The sequence below is a fragment of the Talpa europaea genome (assembly GCF_964194135.1).
Source record: "Talpa europaea genome assembly, chromosome: 11".
Classification (NCBI taxonomy): Eukaryota; Metazoa; Chordata; class Mammalia; order Eulipotyphla; family Talpidae; genus Talpa; species Talpa europaea.
In genome coordinates, this window is record NC_140078.1 from 104,019,771 (window position 1) to 104,037,292 (window position 17,522).

At 57.6% G+C, this 17,522-nt stretch overlaps 1 protein-coding gene across 4 annotated transcripts in view; it reads right to left on the reverse strand.

The window, feature by feature from the left end:
* The window catches only part of CNTN4 (contactin 4), a gene marked incomplete at both ends in the record, with an annotated part of 224,911 nt that overhangs the window by 156,800 nt on the left and 50,589 nt on the right, over positions 1-17,522 (reverse strand). For all 4 annotated transcript variants that reach the window (XM_084246783.1, XM_084246781.1, XM_084246782.1 and 1 more), the window contains one exon: positions 2,613-2,739. In XM_084246783.1, the coding sequence (XP_084102909.1) occupies positions 2,613-2,739 (127 nt within the window). The remainder of the gene's footprint in view (positions 1-2,612; positions 2,740-17,522) is intronic.

Here is a 17,522-nt window from a genome sequence, read left to right on the forward strand (position 1 = left end):
TGAGACCCCCTGACACCTCCGTCTCCGGGTGCCCGGCACCCTCCTGACTGCCCCCCATGGAGAGGGCCCGCACACCCCGCCCCCGCAGGCCGCAGCGCGCAGCCCTTCATCTCCAAGAGCCTCAAACTGGCTCCTCGACGCTACGTACCAGGCATCACTCCCTACAGTTTTCTCAGAATCCCAAAAAACACCCCGGTGCAGCGCCGCCATGTTGGAATCTTGGGTGGAAACTGGAATTCTTCACCGAACTCACTGTTGACTCAAACCCCCAAATTCAGTTTGAGAAACTGACGTGGCCTGAAAAATGACACGTTACGAAGGAATGAACGACGGGGACCAAGTTCAGTTCCGACTTCCTCTACGAGGACAGCGCCGACCTCCGAGCCGCTCTCTGCACGTCAGCGTCCCCGGGAGCCTCCGGCCGCGCTGGCCGGCCCGGCCCGCGCTGGGGGTTTCCGTCGCCTTACCCGGGGGCCCGGGCAGCGTTCCCAGGAGGACACTTGCAAAGGGCGCGTCTAAGGCAGGCGCAGTCGCGCATCTGGACTCCAGCCTGCGGGGTGCCGCCCCTCCCTCTGGAGGGCTCAGGGGGACTTTAATTCTCACCGTCACCCCCTGGCCTTCCTGTCCGGCGCCAGCGCACACGCTCCCTCGGTGCACATGGAATCATCCGCTCTGTGCTCTCCGGGGACCGGCATGTTTCGCTCAAGACCCGTCCCTGCCCTCACGCAGGCCGCACCCACCCTCTCAGGCGGCCTCACACGGGCCCACCACGTCGAGTTTCTCCCTAACAAGTTACATGAGTCCTCCAGCGCCTGCCCTCTGGGTCGCTGAGGAGGCGGGGTATTCTCTGCGCCCCGGGGGCTGCGCCTAACAGCCACCCCGTGCTCCTGCTCCTGGCTGTGCCCGCTGCGGCCTCCCTGAGGGTCTCGACCGGGCCCCGCGGCTTTCACCTTCTGGATCTGTGGGGATTCTGTTAACGCTCCGGCTACGACTCCTTCGCCACGACGCGTGCTGAAAGCTCCGTCTCCAGGCCGGAGTCCGCCTTCTTCTCGGCGCTCACGTCCCGCAGAACAGAAGTGCTTCCCACTGAGGGGGTCAGTGTTTCCCTTCACGATTCCGTGCCTTTTCCTGCCCCGTCTGTGGACTCTCTTCTTCCCTCCGAAGTCACGAATCTGCCCACCTGCTTCTCTTTGAAGTCACGTCCCTTTGTGAGGTTACCCAGGCTCAGTGGATGGTGGTGGGGAACGTGGGGGGGCTGTGCGCCCCCTGGGGGGGACTCGACCTGGGGACGCTGGAGGCAGCAGCCAAATTCCATGTCCTTTCTCAAACCACACGGATTCTGCCCCAGACAGTACATGGACTTTCGGCGTACTTGTATTATTTTCGATTTTATCTTCCCAGGATACTGCTCCTTTCACCATTCTTACCGAGTGCCCCCATTTTTATGTAGAAATACTAATCTTTACCACTCACCTGACTTATTATTAATCGTTCTTGCACCTCAGATATCCCACCGAGGGGCATTGCTATTCCGGGCAAACCTGATCTTTCAGAATTTCTGACCCCAGTTTGCTGTCAGCCCGAGAACAGATTTGCTGCGCTCTGCTCTTAAACAAGATCTCTGCTCACAGAAGCTTGACAGTTAATTTCTCGCAGCACGCTGGAAACTCTATCTCCATCTCTCACTTTCCCGGCCGCTGCCGGGAAGCCGCGGCGGTGCGGGTTATCTGTGAGGACTCTGTCTGTGTTTACGATGGTGTCTTTGACTTGATATTCTGCTCTCTCCTCGGATCAGCCTCGCTGAAGCTTTCTTTCTCTCTTTCCTGCTTGAAATTGGCTGGGCTTCCTCAATCCAAAGCTTGAAAGTTTTAATTAGTTCTGGAAATTCTGAACCTTCTCTAAATACTGCCACTGCCTCCTTTTCTCTCTCCTTATGGGGTTCTGGTTAGACAAACGCAGACATTTTCTCTCTGTATTTCTCTCGCATTTTCTGCTTCTCTACAGCCCTTCCTGTTGCCTTCAGAGGATTTCTCCAGCCCCGGCTTGCGTGGACTCGTTCTTCGCTCAGTTGTGTCTCATCTGTTATTAAATCCACTCAGCGACAAGGACTGAGATGGGCGGTGGCTTCTGTTTACAGCCCCTTGGGGAGGCCAGTGATTTCTCCCTACGCGCTCTGAGGGCGCGGCGCTGGGCTGACTCTCAGGCTGAGCCAAAGCTCTGTCTTGTGACCCCAGGCCCCGCGAAGCCGCGAGCACCGGGCTCCTGTCCACATAGTTCATCTAGGTGAGAATTGCTTTTGGGGTCCGGATCCCAACCCACTTATTTCTGGCTTCCGAGTATCTCCTACTTCCCGGCCGGCCAGCGTGTCGAGGCTTCTGAAATGGCGTTTTAACAATATGTCGCTAAGTGAGGTTCAAACTGTGAGCGAAGGGGTCAATCAGGATACTCAGGTCACAGCCGGGGGCCTGCCTGTGCCCGAAAGCAATTCTCTCCTCGGCTTCCCGGGGCCCTGTGGCGCCTGGACAGGCCCTCCCTGTGACCGCTCTCCCCTCAGCGTCGGTCTTTCAACAAAGACCCCGAGCCTGGACACACGCACCCTCGCGCCAACACACCTGATAAGAGGCTCGGGGTTCCCTTTAGCTTCACAACTGAGCTTCACTTTCTTCTCCTCGGAGCCCAAAGGGAACATGATGGGACTTGGCTCTTGAAGGAAGACCGGGCCGCGCGGCGAGTGGTCATCTGCAACGAGAACAAAGGGATTGAAGAGCCGCTGCCTAACGGGGAACAACGCACCACGAGGAAGACATGTGAACTCGCATGGACCCAGGACACGCCAGGCCTCCGTCCCGCCCTGCGGGGACCCCCCAGGCTGGCCACGCGGGTCACGGTGAGGCGGGGCATGGACGCCTGATTGTGTGTCCACGAATGAGCTTTACCCAACCTCCCAAACGTCGGACATGGGCGGCTGGACTCCCCTGTCCTCTTCTCCAAGTGGGGTCACTCCTTCTGTCCCCCTTGCCCCAGGAGCTGCCGTCACCAGCAGTGCCAGCCTCTGGCTCTGTCTCTGCCCCATGAAGGGCCAGCACAGTGGACGGCGTAGCTCAGCGATGCCACAGCAAGGCTGCCCTGAGGCAGCAGAGCGCCGGAGGGCCTGAGCAGGTGACAAAGCGCCACGTCGAGTCACGCGTCTCAGCTCAGCCAGGGAGAGGCCCCGCTGCCCCCCCGCCTGGACACTCCCCACTCCACCCACCCATGAGTCCAGCGGCAGCTGCAGGCCCCACGTTCAGCGCAGCCCAGCCACCACCGCGGAGGGGCAGCCGTGCCAAACCACCGAGCCCCGACACTCTTGCCCCGACAAGAGGAACCGGATGCTGTCGAGGGGCCACCTGCCCGCGCCCGTGACGTGGCCTCCCCTCGGGGCTGAGTCTGCGTCTCCTGCTGCCCAGCCAGCCCTGTCACCATCTTCCCCCAACACACGCCGTGAGTCGTGTCTCCCGGGACACCTCGCTTCCTATCAAGTGAGTGTCCCCCTTTCTTTCCCGCCCTCACCCCGGGTGTGGGCAGCAATGGACGTCCTCACCCCGGGCGTGGGCAGCAAAAGACATCCCTCTCTGCGTGTCCAGCAGACCATGTGCGTCAGCTGACACACGGGAGGCGACGGATACGTGTGCAATTTAGAGTCATTTTCTTCTCTTTTTAGTGCTGTCCATCAGCTGACTTACATGTAAATAAATTCCCGGACGGAGGGCCCGTGGCTGTCCACGGTCTCCGAGACGGGCTCCGTTTGGAAGGTGTGACGTGGACGCGCGCCCAGAGAGCCTTTGGAGAAAGGCCCTTATGGACGGTGGTAGGAAGAGGCTGCCTTCGCTCAGGCCACTCAGCGGGGCAAGAATGAAGCTGATTCGGGGGACGAGGCCATGCCTGGGTCAAGGGATTTTAACCTAAATACCTTAAAATAGCCACACGGTGGCGTGAGGGAGGGAAGAGGGGGCAGACGGGGTGAGCGAGCTGCTGTGTTTCACTCCAGAGGCAGGCGGCTGGCCCCTGCGCGAGGCAGGACGACCAGGAGCTGGCGTCCCTGCCCAGGCCAGCCGCGGACCCCAGCACCTGGGACGAGCCCCGTGGCCCCTGGGGCCAGCTTGTCACCCCACAGTGCCAGGACGGGGCGGGGTCGGGGGTGCTCGGGCAGCTGAGATGGGAGAGCAGCCGAGCATCCCACCGCCCTGCACAAGTGTGCACGGACACGGGGCCGCACGGACTCTCTTACCCCCTCCTCACTCGTGTCGAAGGCCACGCCCGGGAATGGGAATTAGAGAGACGAAGGATTTCTCAAAGGGCACAAAAGAAAAGCAAGGAACGCGAGAGAGAAACAAGAGCTACCGGACACGTGTGGTCCAAGCCAAATAGGTCCAAATGCAGGTGCTGCACTCCAGATGCACGACAGTCGTGGACGTATTTTCAAAACATGCTTTTATTCTGGTCAAGGGTTCGGGCAACTTGGCTGTGGGGAGTCACGTGGGTTTTTGACACCTCTAGTGACGCGACAAATGTCACGCATCAAATTCTCTAACAGAGCAGCAAGCTTGGTAGAGTTTTCTCTGAGTGAGAAAGTTCTACCGTAGTTCCACATCCAAAATTGTGTGTGCGTGTGCGTGTGTGCGTGTGTGTGTAATATCAATCATTTCAATTCACTGGTGTTCCCTGATTTGAATTTCATACAGAAATACACGCTCTATTACTAGTAATTCCAAATAAGAATAAAACATAATAATGATTACCCAGAATGCAGCTGAGAGGCTTGGATTAACATCTGTACCATTTCTCGGTGTAACCGTGCCGTATTTAAATGACAAAAAGGATGTCTTTTCTGTGTATTTTGTAACAAGAATTGATAATAATGATGCTTTGCATTTGCTATAAATAACGCCTTTCATCTGAAATTTTTATTTTCCCTGGGCAGGCCGAGCTCGCTGCCTGGGAGTGAACATGAGCTGGAGGGGCGGCGCTGAGCCCCACCAACGGTCCCCACAGCTCCCCGTGAAGGAGCTTGTGGCACCCGGGCCGAGGGCAGAGGCTGGCCAGGTGTCCAGCAGGTACGGCCGGCGCCCTGGAGACAGTCACTGATGCTTTTGAGAGAAACCTTGCTTGTTTCCTGAAACCCTAATGCGCCTGGGGGAACATAAACAGAGTGGGGACCCCGGTCTTTGTGTGGAAGGCAAAGGGATGGCCCTGGCTCTTGGGGGCCCCCCAAGGTGCTCACTTGCCATCTGCGCAGCCTTGAAAACAAAGAAGGCCCGGTGGCCCGGCCGCCCTTCCGTGTCAGGGGAGCTGTTCTCTGAAACCAGCAGGCCAAGAGGCCCCCTGGAGAGGGATCCCTGACCCCCGAGGACTAGGGCTCATGTGTGTCTCTGGCCAGGCTACGGGTCACCCTGCTGGGTCCTGAACCCCGTCCACACTGACTGCCCCAGGAACCTGGCCCCAGGCTCTGTCCTTGCACCCAGTGGTCTGCAAGGCTTCTTGGCAAACTAAAATATGCAAAATCGGAGAACTGTGTTTCCCAGGGCAGCGCCGACAGCCTTGTTGGACGCCCTGCGGGATACTCTCTGGACATCCTGCCGGGTGACGGGTGATGAGCCGCGTCCAGACTGCCCGTTGAGAGTGAAGAGGGAGCAGCCGCCAGCAAGCCACCTCCGTGCACAAAGTGGACGCCTGTGGGGGCGTCATGTTGGACTGAAGCCCTCCCAGGAGCGGGGGGTCCGGAGGAGACCCAGAGGCACTAGCCCCGATCGCATCCACCCCCGCCCTGAAGGTCCGAGCCCCAGCGCCTGGCCGGGCCGCCTCCCCAGTGAACTCACGCTTCTAAAGAGGAAACGCAGCTAAGAAAAGCCTCTGTCCAGGCTCAGGGTCACGCTGCTTTTGACACTCCCCCACCGTGTCCACCACTCGCTGAGGGTCCCTGGGAAACACTCACCCGTGAGACGCTCTCCTTTTAAAACCTGTATTTGGGGGAGAGGGACCCCGCGTTTGCCCGCTGCCGCCGTCCTGCCAGCCTCCCAGAGACAAGCACAGGCCCCTCGGCCCGGGGCGCTGAGAGGATGCCAGCGTCAGGGCATTCGGTTCGAGGAGCGGCTTTGATCCTGCGCGTTTCCCCGGTCACAGACTAACCCGGACTACAGCTGCGAGGCACAGAGAAGTGATTTTCACCTAAAAATAACCTGCAGGACAAACAGTGGTCGGCACTTCGCCACGAATGGCTTCATTTATTTCATCTGCCACTTGCGGACACACACTGCCCCACTCCCTGCGATTTAGTTTGGTCCGTTCCTGCAAGACCCCTGACTTCTCCCCCAGGCAGGTGCTGCTCAGCTGGACACACGCTGGACTGAGGGACTGGGCTGGACGGGGCGGCCGGAGGTGGCTCTTCTGGGGCGGAGCCGGGAAACTGGAAGGCGGAAGGGGGGGGGCAGCCTGAGCTGGGAGCACAGACGCCGGCTCCAGGGAAAGGCCAGCCGGAGGCGGCTCGGGCCAGGGGCCGGCCAGCAGGCAGGGCTCGGGAATCCACCGGGCGTCCACCAGCAATCCTGAAAGCTGCCCGGGGGCCCAGAGAGGGGGTGACGTGGGAGGCAGAAGGGTCAGGCTCTGCTGCCATCACCGCTGGGCGTGCAGGGAGCCTCCCCCCCCACCTCTGCCCGGGGCGCTTGTCCAGGGCAGATTCCTTCTGGGGGTGACAGCCTCGGCCCCGCCACCGCGTGATCACCGTGTGCGTGGGCTTGCCTGAGGGGCCACGCTTCTTTCCTAAATGAGAAACGCTCCTAATCCCTGGCCCGGCTGCTGTCGGCCTGCGACTGGGCCTCTGCCGCAGCCGCCCGGTGCTCCCTGTGCGCCCACTCTGGCCCCAGCTCCCGGCCCTGCCCCCTTAGCAGCCCGAGGACACCCTACCAGTCGGGGAGTGTCCTCAGCGTGCAGGCGCCCCTTCTCCGCGCAGCGAGCACGAGCCTCATGGAGGGGGAGCAGCTCCGCTGAGCTCAGTCCCGCTCTCACACTTTCTTGGAGACCATCTGCTCCTTCTGGGGAGCCTGCGGGTGTCACTGGCCCCCTCAAACCTTCCCCCTTCTGCCTTCCCTGATACGAATGACCGGAGTGCAGCCCGCCTGTAGGTGGTGGCCGTCAGGCGGGCGGTGCTGCGGGCGGAGTCACCTGGATTTCAGGTGGGAGAGATCCCCAAACGCGGTGGGTCTCTCATTGTGTGTCTATATTTAGTTTAAAAACACAAAGTAAAATTACTGGGCTCTTATCAGGAGTGTCACAGTGAGCAATTAACTGGAGCTGAGTCTCTGGAGCTTTATGAAATGTTGTAAAACTGAAGTGGTATTTTTAAAGGCAAAAGGAGAAAATAATTAGGGAGAATTTGTTCTCTTTCAGTAGCAAAGTGATGAGAGAATGTATTTCCAGGAGCACAACTGTCCTGAACTCCTCAAGATCTCCAGGAGCTCCACAGAAACCACTGGGTATAGCCCACGCCCAGACGGGTCACGCTGCCTCCGTGGTAGCTCCCTCAGCTAACAGGAGCCTTTCCTTACCAAACGTTTGGAATCTTGACCCAACCTCCACCCTGAGGTTGGATTCGAGCAACTACTGGAATTTTCTCAAAGGGAATTCAGGCAGCTGACAGTCGATACGCTGCAGCGTAGAGGAAATTTACAGCATGGAACAGGCATTTAGAACTTTCCCGAAGACAGTGACCGAAATGTGTGACGCAGGGGCCAGCGTGGCAAACGCGGCCTGTTCCCGTCGGCACAGCGGGCGAGGCGGGTCAGCAGAGCCAGGGAAACACGCATATGGGGTGTCACAGGGAGGCTATTTCTGTGAACTGAGAAAAGGCCAGTCACGACGTGGGAACTGCTCAGTAGAGCGTGTCTCACCCACCTTTATGACGCGCTTAGCAACGCCAGGGCCGCAGGATGGAAGAGAGCGTGTGCAAATGGCGCGTCTGACAGGGGCTCGTGCCCAGAGCATGCCAGCGCCCAGAGCCGGCAACGGTAAGACAATCTGGTTTTAAAACTACGTAAAGGACTTGAGCAGATGCCGCCTCATGGAGACACACAAGTGGCAGAAGCTCCAGCAACAGGGTGAGGCGGCCCCGGGCCCCAGGCAATACAAGCCTGAGCCAGCGCTGCACACCCGGGAGGTGGCCGGGTGGAGGAGAGAGAGGACACGCGCTGGCTGGGGCATGGGGCGCTGGGCTTCTGCGCTGCTGCCAGGGGCTGAGGGGGTGCCGCTGCCTTGGGGGTAGCGGCTGCTGGAGGGGGGATGTCCACGTGCTGGTGGCCCTGGGTGGGCCTGCGGGGCTCGCGGGCTCGGCCTCATGGACGGGCTCGGCACGTCGTGACTGGGGGACACGGAGCAAAATCAGCAACGGAGGAGACACGTGGAGACGGAAGCAGAGGCGGGGCGGGGTGCAGACAGCGGCCCCAGGGGACTCACCACCTGTGAAACGCTGAGGCCGCCAGGCTCCGGCCCCGGGGGCGATGGCAGGCCACGTCTGCTTGGCCAAACCAAACCCGATTTCCAGGCAGGGCGGGCATTCCACACACGCCCTTGTCCGCACACACCGGTCCCACGCGAGCCGTCGAGGCCGGCGGGCGTCCGCGGCAGCGCGGGTCCGGAGCTGGGCGAGCGCTGCCGAAGCAGGTCCCCCGGCTGGGCTCCCCCAGGCCCACAGGACCCAGAGGCCCGTGCACTGGCTACTGAGGCGTCATTAAAACGGTCCATTTTATTGCATGTGAACGCCCCCGTAGGGATGCGGAGGTGAACCATCGAGTCAAACGACGACGAGTCCATACCTGGGGGTTCAGGCGTGGCGTGGCGGGGTGCTGCGGGCCGGAGCCCAGCCCAAGGCGGGCAGTGAAGGCCTGAGTGAGGGGGGCCTGGGGCCGGGCACGAGTCCCCGTCAGCTCGGGGCCTGCAGCTAGAGGGGTGCCCCGGGGCCCGGTCAGCCCCTTTCGCTTTGGGCGCCCCTGCCTGCGGAGGGGAGGGACACGCGTGTGCTGTTTCCGCGCTCGCGCCGGGGTGCACTCACGGCCGCCCCGCTCGCCAGGCGCTCGGCATGAAGTGTCCCACTGGGCCCCGAGACCAGCCTGAGCGCGAAACGCCACCTGCCCACGCCCCCTTTACAGACAGGCTAGCGGAACCAGCTGCCGAGGGAGCAGGGCAGACATCCTGCCGCGAGGCCTGAGAGCCCGCACCAGCCACGCGCCCCGGAACGACACTGAAGACATTTCCAAATCACAGTGACACGCATGTTCCTGCCTTTCACGGAGTTCTCGGGAGGAGGGACGCCCGCGCGTTACGGAAGCAGCACCCTTGGGCGCGGCTGTCATTGAGAACAGCGGACGCCAGGGACGACCGTCCCCGCCTGATTCTCTTCTCCACGCCCTCCGCGCCCGGCCAGGAGCAGCGCCTGAGAGGCTCTGGGCAGCCCGGACGGGGCGGGCAGCACAGCAGGCGGGGGGCGCTCCCCGGGTCTGCGCACTAGCACTGAAGGGCCTGAACGAAATCACCCGTGTCAGTGCCCGGGAACCCCGAGGCCCCGTTTGTGAAATGCAGGACCGGGACGCGCTGAAACCCCACAGGCGCGGTGCCCACGGGGCTCTGGCTACTGCTCGGCAAAGGGACCCCCGTGTCCCTGGTGTCCCCAGAGACGGGGCGGTGCTGCCCTTCAAGCATGCGCACGCGGAGAGGAGGCGCCCTGGGGCTGACCCCCCGCTCTCCCGGGCAGCAGGGCTCGCAGGTCCACGCTGAGCAGCCCGGCGCCCTGCCCACGGCGCTGACCCCTCCATCGTGAGCTGCCGGGGGCCACCCAGGCGATGCCGCGTGCGCCCGGCTGAGACTCGCACGACCCTCAGTCACCACGCGCGCCCTTTCCCGGGCAGGTGCACACGATGACGGCCTTTCACCGGACACCGCTTTCTCTTCTCAAAACGCCATCGCAGAGCCAGAAACTCCTCTTCCCCGTCCCTGCTGGCTGGCAGGTGGGTAATGCAGACCAGAATTACCCATTTCACCCCCGTGATCACCTGCTTGCCTTTGTAAGCCAAAGGTCATCTCAGATGAACCCACCGCGACCCCATGGCATAAGCTGCTACGGGACATCTCCACGCGCCTGGTGCGCCGACCAGCAGCCAGGTCGCTGGATTCTCATGTGTCCATGAACCGGAGGAGCAGGGGAGAAGGGCCGGCGCCCTAGGAAACAGCCACCTTCTCCTTCCCACACCTCTCCAGGCGGCTGCGTGAGAGGCCCAGTGTGACGCTGAGTCACCCCAGCCCGTGGCTGAGCTCCAGCCAGGGGCCCGTGGCAGCGTCAGTGCCGCGAGGACGCCGGCACGTCTCAGCTCACCGCAGCGCGCCCAACAACGCCAGCTGCAGCCGCACACAGAGGGACAGCAATAGTCACTGTCCTCCCGCCTCTGCCCCCGAGCGGCCCTGGCGTGGCGGCGGCTCCGGGACTCTGAGCGGGACACGGGCCTGGGACGCCGCTCCTGACCGCCGGGCGCGCGGCCGTGGGCGCCTGTGGAGTGAAGAGGCTGGACTGGACCAGCCCTGAAGACACGCTGAGCTTTATCTTCCATAACTTCCATGAAAGCAAAAGACAGCAACGCTAGGTCGAGTTTCCTCTAACTTCATAGCTCAGTGCGGCCCTGGAGGCTTCCCCCGCTCTCCCCCGCTCTCCCCCGCTCTTCCCCGCTCTCCCCCGCGGCGCGCCGGTCACCCCCCGTGTCCCTGTTTGACTCTGCCAGTGCAGGAGCCGCCAGGTCATACCCAGAGGGTGTCACAGCGGGGGAGACTGAGGCGCAGTGCAGGGAGGCCTTCGGGACACGGCCGCAGTCACGCATGAGAGAAGGGATCTGAGGTGGCGCCGTGGCTCTGGGAAATAAAGCCCCTTCCTTTCTTCTACTGTCATGTGAACAGGCCCCGACAGGCAGGGACGCTGCCCACTTACCACTCCAGGGACGCGCCCGCCGACCTTCTCAGGGTCTCCACACGTGTTGCCACGGTAGGTAGAACCAACCGAGTGGTTCACTGGGGTCCACACCCCAGTCCCACCCACGTGGAGAGGGGCGGGGGGGGGTCCCGAGATGGCACAGGCCTGCCCAGCAGCTGGGACACCACTCCAGGGCGCAGGGACCGCAATACGGGCATCCACATGGCCCGGCCACGTGTGGGCAGAGAGCACCTTGCAGGACCTTTCTCAGAAATGATCATGGAGTCGGGGGAGAGCACCACGCCCAGGCCCCAGCACCAGGGGGTGCAAACCGGAGGGCCCGGCAGCAGAGGTGGCCCCCACACATGCATCCCCCCTCTGGTGCCACGCTCCACGTCGCCCGGCGTCCTCCGGTGTAAAACCTACTTCTCAGTGGTCTTCACCAGGCACCTGGACCCCTGCCCCTCCACTGGGCCCCTAGACACCTCCACCAAGGGTACGGGATGTGACACTTGACGCCCCTCGGAGTCCGGCCACCTGGCTGAAATGCAGGCGCTCTTGTTACACCCCAGTGTGCAACCCCGAGCCTGCGTCGCTCAGCCTCTAGGACTCAACTGAAGGGCCCCCTTCCATCCGACACCTGTGTCCCCTCTCTTTTAAGCTGGTACAGATCAGTTTTGTTGTATTTTTAAAATGGTTTTACTCCCAAGCGTTCTCCTATTTTCAATCTCTTAGTTTATCTTTAAAGCATCTTTTACCGTCGGGGGTCTCACGGCGTGTGTGTGAGGAGCCGTGCGATCGATCGGCTCCCGCTGGGAGAGAATCGCCAGCTCACCCTTCGCATCTCGCTCCCTCTCCCCAGTAATTACAAATCCAAGAGTCTTTCCTGCTTTCTTTACATTTATGTGACCAGTGTTTTACAATATTTGCGTGGAATACCGAGTTGTTCCATTTTTAACTTTCAGGTTGTGATGCACACCTATGGTGTTTTGCTCCCGGGATGCCTCTTGCACTTTCTGTGAATTTACAGCTGCTGCTGCCATCTTCACTGGTTTGCAAGTGACTGTAATTATGCTTCCTTTGGATCCAATGTTTACGTTTAATAATAGCTTCGTGATTATTTATAACGTGGAGCTCTGTGATGCTGCACTAACATAATGCGGTTTGTACCACTTCTAGAAACTAGAATTTACTAAAGATTCCTTGCCTGCATAGGATGCCAGTCAGCATTAAGAACTAGCTGTTACTGTTGTGCCAATGTGGGCAAGCTATGTCTTCTTTGAGATTTCATTCAGTGGGGAAGAAAGGAGCAGCAATGATACCCATTAACTAACACAATCCTCACAGAAATCAAACGAGTTAATGGGTGTGAAAACTGTAATCAAATTACAGAACGCCAGGGCTTCTCTCCCTTCCACGAGCCCTCACAGTCAGAGACGCATCAAACCAGCTACGTCACCTCTGCATTGTGCCCCACCACCTCTGACCTCCCATCGCTCCCGGGACCGCGGCCCTGAACTGACACTACACTAGGGAGACGGTGCCGGCATGGACAAGAGACTACTGTCCTCGAGGCCCCTGGGTTGAGTGACATGTGTACATGCGTGTGCGTGTTGGGTGGCCTCAGGCAACTTATTAAACCTCCCCACCTTGGTGTCCTCATCCGTAGGACTATGACGAGAACAACCATTTCGTGGGGCTGTGGCAACTGGGTGAGACTCGCTACCCGGCTGTTCTGGGAACACGGAACGAGGTAGGGAACATCGACTGTAAGAACAAAGCTCCTACCAAAGACCAACCAAACCAGCAGTGAAAACACTGCTGTAATTCTAATTGTAAACGATTCCACCGGATCCCACCCTCCAGCCATTACACCAAACGCAGGTAGAAAACACGGACAGAATCAAAGAAACAAGCAGAACAGAACGAAGAATCAGAGCAAAGATTTTCATTCAGGTGCACAGGTGAAAATCATTCTTATTGCATCCCATTATTAGATTCCTTGACAGAAATTGTTTGCTAAATGGAACTACTTTCATTTTCATCGAAATTTATGGCCAATTTGAGGGAAGGTTTAATTGAATATCTCATACTGTAGGGAAAACTAATAACTAAACTGAAGTGAATTCTTGGAGTTGATCCATACAGATGATAAAATCCCTTCTCCCTGGTTTTTTTGCCAAGGGAATTTATTTTAACTCTATCTCGGCAAATCAGATGACAAGGTAATTTCAAAACAACTTACAAACAAATATTTCTATAGGGCAGCAATCTATCACGAGAACCTCCTTCCAAAAGTGTACAAAGGGAAGTAGCAAAAATCCAGGATGAGGTCAAACACCTCTAAGAATCAATTCTTTTACATTCCTGAAAATGATGAAAACTCTGGATTTCACACTTGCTTGCAGTCCAATTTCTGCGCTCACTGGCCACTGTCACAGGATGATCCTGGGCTCCCCAGGACCAGAATTCTGCCCCACCTCTGCCACTACATAACCTCGGTAAGGGGCTGACCCTTCTGGATCTCAGCTTTAGTATTTCTAGGATGAGAATGTTGGAAATGATCTTACAGCGTTATTTCATCTCTAGTTTTCTCTTTGCAACTAATAATCTCATAGGGCTTTGTACGTGGGCATCAAATGTCCCGTTCAAGAGTTGCCACTGGCTTCAGACGCCAAGTCTCGCCCCCACTGTGTGAGGTCGCTGTGGCTTGGTGGCAGGAATGTGGGGTGGGCAGACCTCAGCCAGCTCGCCTTTCCATCTGCTCGGTGAGCTCTAGGAGAGGAGACATCACTTGCTTCGTCAGCTCACCCAGTGGCAGAAGCCCATGTGGAGGCTCCATATTTGAGCCAAGATTCAACTGTGTTACCAACCGCATCTAAGCACCTAACAGTTCCCATGTGACTGCTGAAGACTCAGGTCCACGAGGCCAAGCCTCATGATCTTAACATCATCAGATAACAAAGGTGATGAGTATCCATCTCTGGCCCAAGAAGTCCCATCGGTGAAAGTTCTGAATTTCACACTGCTGACTTCCCGTCCAGACTGGCCCGGGCAGTGCAGAGGAAGAGGAGAGCCAGGAATCCAGCTAGCTGCCTTACACCAGCTCCCTTCTCCCAATCCCGAGTGAGCCGGGCACCGATCCCAAGGGCAACTGAGTTATTCTTCAAATGTCAGTTCCAAATAAATACCGAAATCAACCAAAAAGGCTTAGGTGTAAATCCATTCCCAACTTACACCTGACTTTTTCAAGTTCAAGTGAGGTACACTTGAAAATGTCAGGTAGATTCCTTTATGAAGTTGCACATGACTTTCTGGGGCACAAATCTAGTCTGAAGTGGTGTCTGACAATCCAGGTGCATCGTTCAGGGAGAGCTGCGTGAGAACCGCCAAGTGCCCGGGGAGAGAGCCAGGTGTGAAGCCACTGCAAAAACAGCCAAAAAAATCTTCCCGCAAATTACCAGGGATGTGAGTCTCTGCTTCAGAGCACTCCCCGAAACTGCGGACCTTGGTAAGGTGAAGTGAAAACGCAGAGGGTATATTTTATGGCTCAGTGATTAGATTTGGCAAGTGTTTTTTTTTGTTTTTTTTTTTTTTTTTTTTGTTTTTTTTTTTTTTTGTGGGACCCTCGCCAGTGGCCAGGGATTGAACTGGCGCTGCAGAGGCTGCCGGCAGCCTTGCAACCCAACACTCAACCGCTGCGCCACCAGGGGAGGCCCAGATTAGGCAAGATTTTAAAAGAGTATCATCAGATTCTCTCAAGCATCAAACGAGCCGCCAGCTAGGAATTCAGCACCGTGGACAGGTCTGCCGACAAGCCCAGTCTCCCAAACCGCTGCCCAAGTGCCCGCCTTTCCACATCTATTTTTGCTTTCGATATTTTAACGGACTGCTCAAATGGCATATGAAACCACGAGTGATGAATGTCAACTCTTTGAATGTTATTTGAAACACATCCTGGCTGTGCTGATCTGGACACGCATGTAGACAGGGCTGCACACAGCAGTCACACCCCGACGGACAGCAGCTTCCTATCTGCAGCTGCGCGGAGGGCTCCGTCCTCCTTCTGCCACCTCCTCTGCTTCGAGCCACTTGAAATGCTGCCTGGCCACGGGGAAAACATTTAGTCTGTAAAACAGAACACCTCGACACAAATCACTTTGCAAACTCTTATACTCAGCACAGCTGAAGCTCCCGATACAGACACGGGATGGACGAGGAGAGAGAAACCGGGACATTCAGGTTCTCCCGGGCACTGGTCGCCCCGCGTGTGCCTACTCACTTCTCTTAAAGCCATGCCAGGTATCCCCGTGTTACAATATAGGGGCCTTCTAATTCACCCCGTGATGCCGCTCTGCTCCCGTCTGTCCCTGCTCACATGGTACCCACTGCCTAGAGGCATCCATGCCGGCTACTGCAGGGGGAGCCACGACCTCCTCACTCACGAGTGCAATGCTCCCTTCTGTATTAACTGCATGGCTACGGAGCCCAGTTGTTGGGTCCAGCACCCCCTAGATCAACCCCCCAGATCAGACGTGACTATTCACATGAGTAGACGCTGTGTGAAGCAGATGGCCTCTGTAAGCTGGCTGGGCCTCCCATTCTCTGGAGGCTTTCACAGGGAAGACATGGCTGCCCCAGGAAGGAAGGGCGTCTCCCTCTGGACGGCTTTCACACTCAAGGCTGCAACCTCACCTCTGCCCTAGGCGCTGGCCCACAGCCCCACCCTGCAGAATTCAGACCTGCCTGCCCCCATCTGGCATCTGCCAGCTATTCCTAGTAAGCACCTTTCGCCCTGGGCACATGCATCCTATCTGCTCCGGGGAGGAGCACTTTCGATTACCTTCTTCTCTCTGGCTACCATTTGTTCATTCTGTCAGAACTCTGCTAACTCCTCTCCTAAGACCTCAGCTGATTTGCAGCTCCCAGGTGCCTGCACCATCCAGAACCTGTGATTATTTTTTAACTTTTATTTATACAATAGCTGGGGTACAGGCCAGAGGTGCGGGAAGGTGAGAGGATTCACCAGAGACAGAGTGGGGAGCAGAACAGGCAGACTGATGAAATACACTGCTGAGGGGAGCAGCAGGGAGTCAGGAGAGGTCTGCTGCGCCATGTGGGTAGCTCCCTGGCCAGGGATCGAACTCGTGCTGCAGAGGCTGTTGCTAGCTTCATAGGTTGCATCTTAACCCCTTGCACCACCACAGAGGCCCCAAAGAACACTTTTCGAAGAAGCTTTATCCAAGTGCTGGAAAAGGACAAGGCAGTCCCTGGAAGACTTGCCTTCCGGGTTTGGCTACGACTCTGCCCAGGCGTCCGGGGAGGCCAGCGCCTGTGTGGGGCTTCTGGCTCCTCATGTCGGAACCCAGAGGATGGACCAGAGACATACTACGAACAGCCTATCTCCAACGACTTAGGCTGAAGGCTCAGTGAGCATTTAGAGACTCCCAGACAAGACTCAGGAAACTATAAAGGTGTGGGATGTCTAGACAGGCCCATTTGATGGCCACGAGAACAGAGAGAATGACCCGCTGGAGTGCCCTGAGAACAAAGATGACGATCCCCTCACAGTGAAGCTGGCTCCACTTCATGCCACTGAAATATTCAAGAGAGAGACGGAGACAAGGACATTGACATGCACGCTGTCGGCAAATCTACCCTGGATTAATCTGTGTGTGCAACTGACGCTTTTTCCTGGCTCTAAAGAGTTTTATAGAAAACAATCTTTTGATAGTTGCTTTCAAAATCCACTCAGACTTGCACAGAGTGCTCTGGGCAAAGTTGCATAGCTTGACGGGCGTGGCCGACACAGGCGCACACATCCCCTGCACCTTAAGAAGTGGTCATTTAATACCGGATGGTCTCCCTCCCGGCAGGAATCTAGAAAACTTAAACAAGAGACCAGGGAAATGAATAACTGTAAGAAAGTGAAAATCAAAATCAACAACCAACTATGAACCAGAGACACTCTATGGGGGGTGGGGGAGGGGAGAGGAGGGATTGGGGTCAAAATCAGGGGGTTGCAATTGTATGGGGAACATAAAAATAAAATTTATTAAAAAAAAAAAAAAGAAGGGGTCATTTAAGACCCGTGCGTTTTGTTGCAGGTAGATTTTTGCTCGAAGGGAAAACCCATCAACAATCACTCGGCATCAATCAACGACACGCGAGCTGAGCGCTGAGGACGGGCGCGGGAGTGCTCCTCGCAGTGACCGGAGACGCATCCGAAGACGGGATGAGACGACGCGGCTTGGTGGGGGGGGTGGTGGCTGGAGGGACAGAGAGACAGAGCGGGAGGTTATGGGCAGACTCCAGCCGGTGGCGGATGCAGAGATCACCATGACACTATTGGCAGTTTAATGTAGGAGAATTCTCGTAAGAAGATGATGGAAAGGTTTTTAATTAAAAAAAAAAAAGCAGAAAAAGACATTGCCAGCGGCGTCAGTCCCTGGCGATGACCATGGTGACCAGCCCGAGGAGCAGGTGTGCCAGAGGCCATGGGGAGTGTCCGTCCACGGTCTTTAGCCAGTTAAACTCAGAG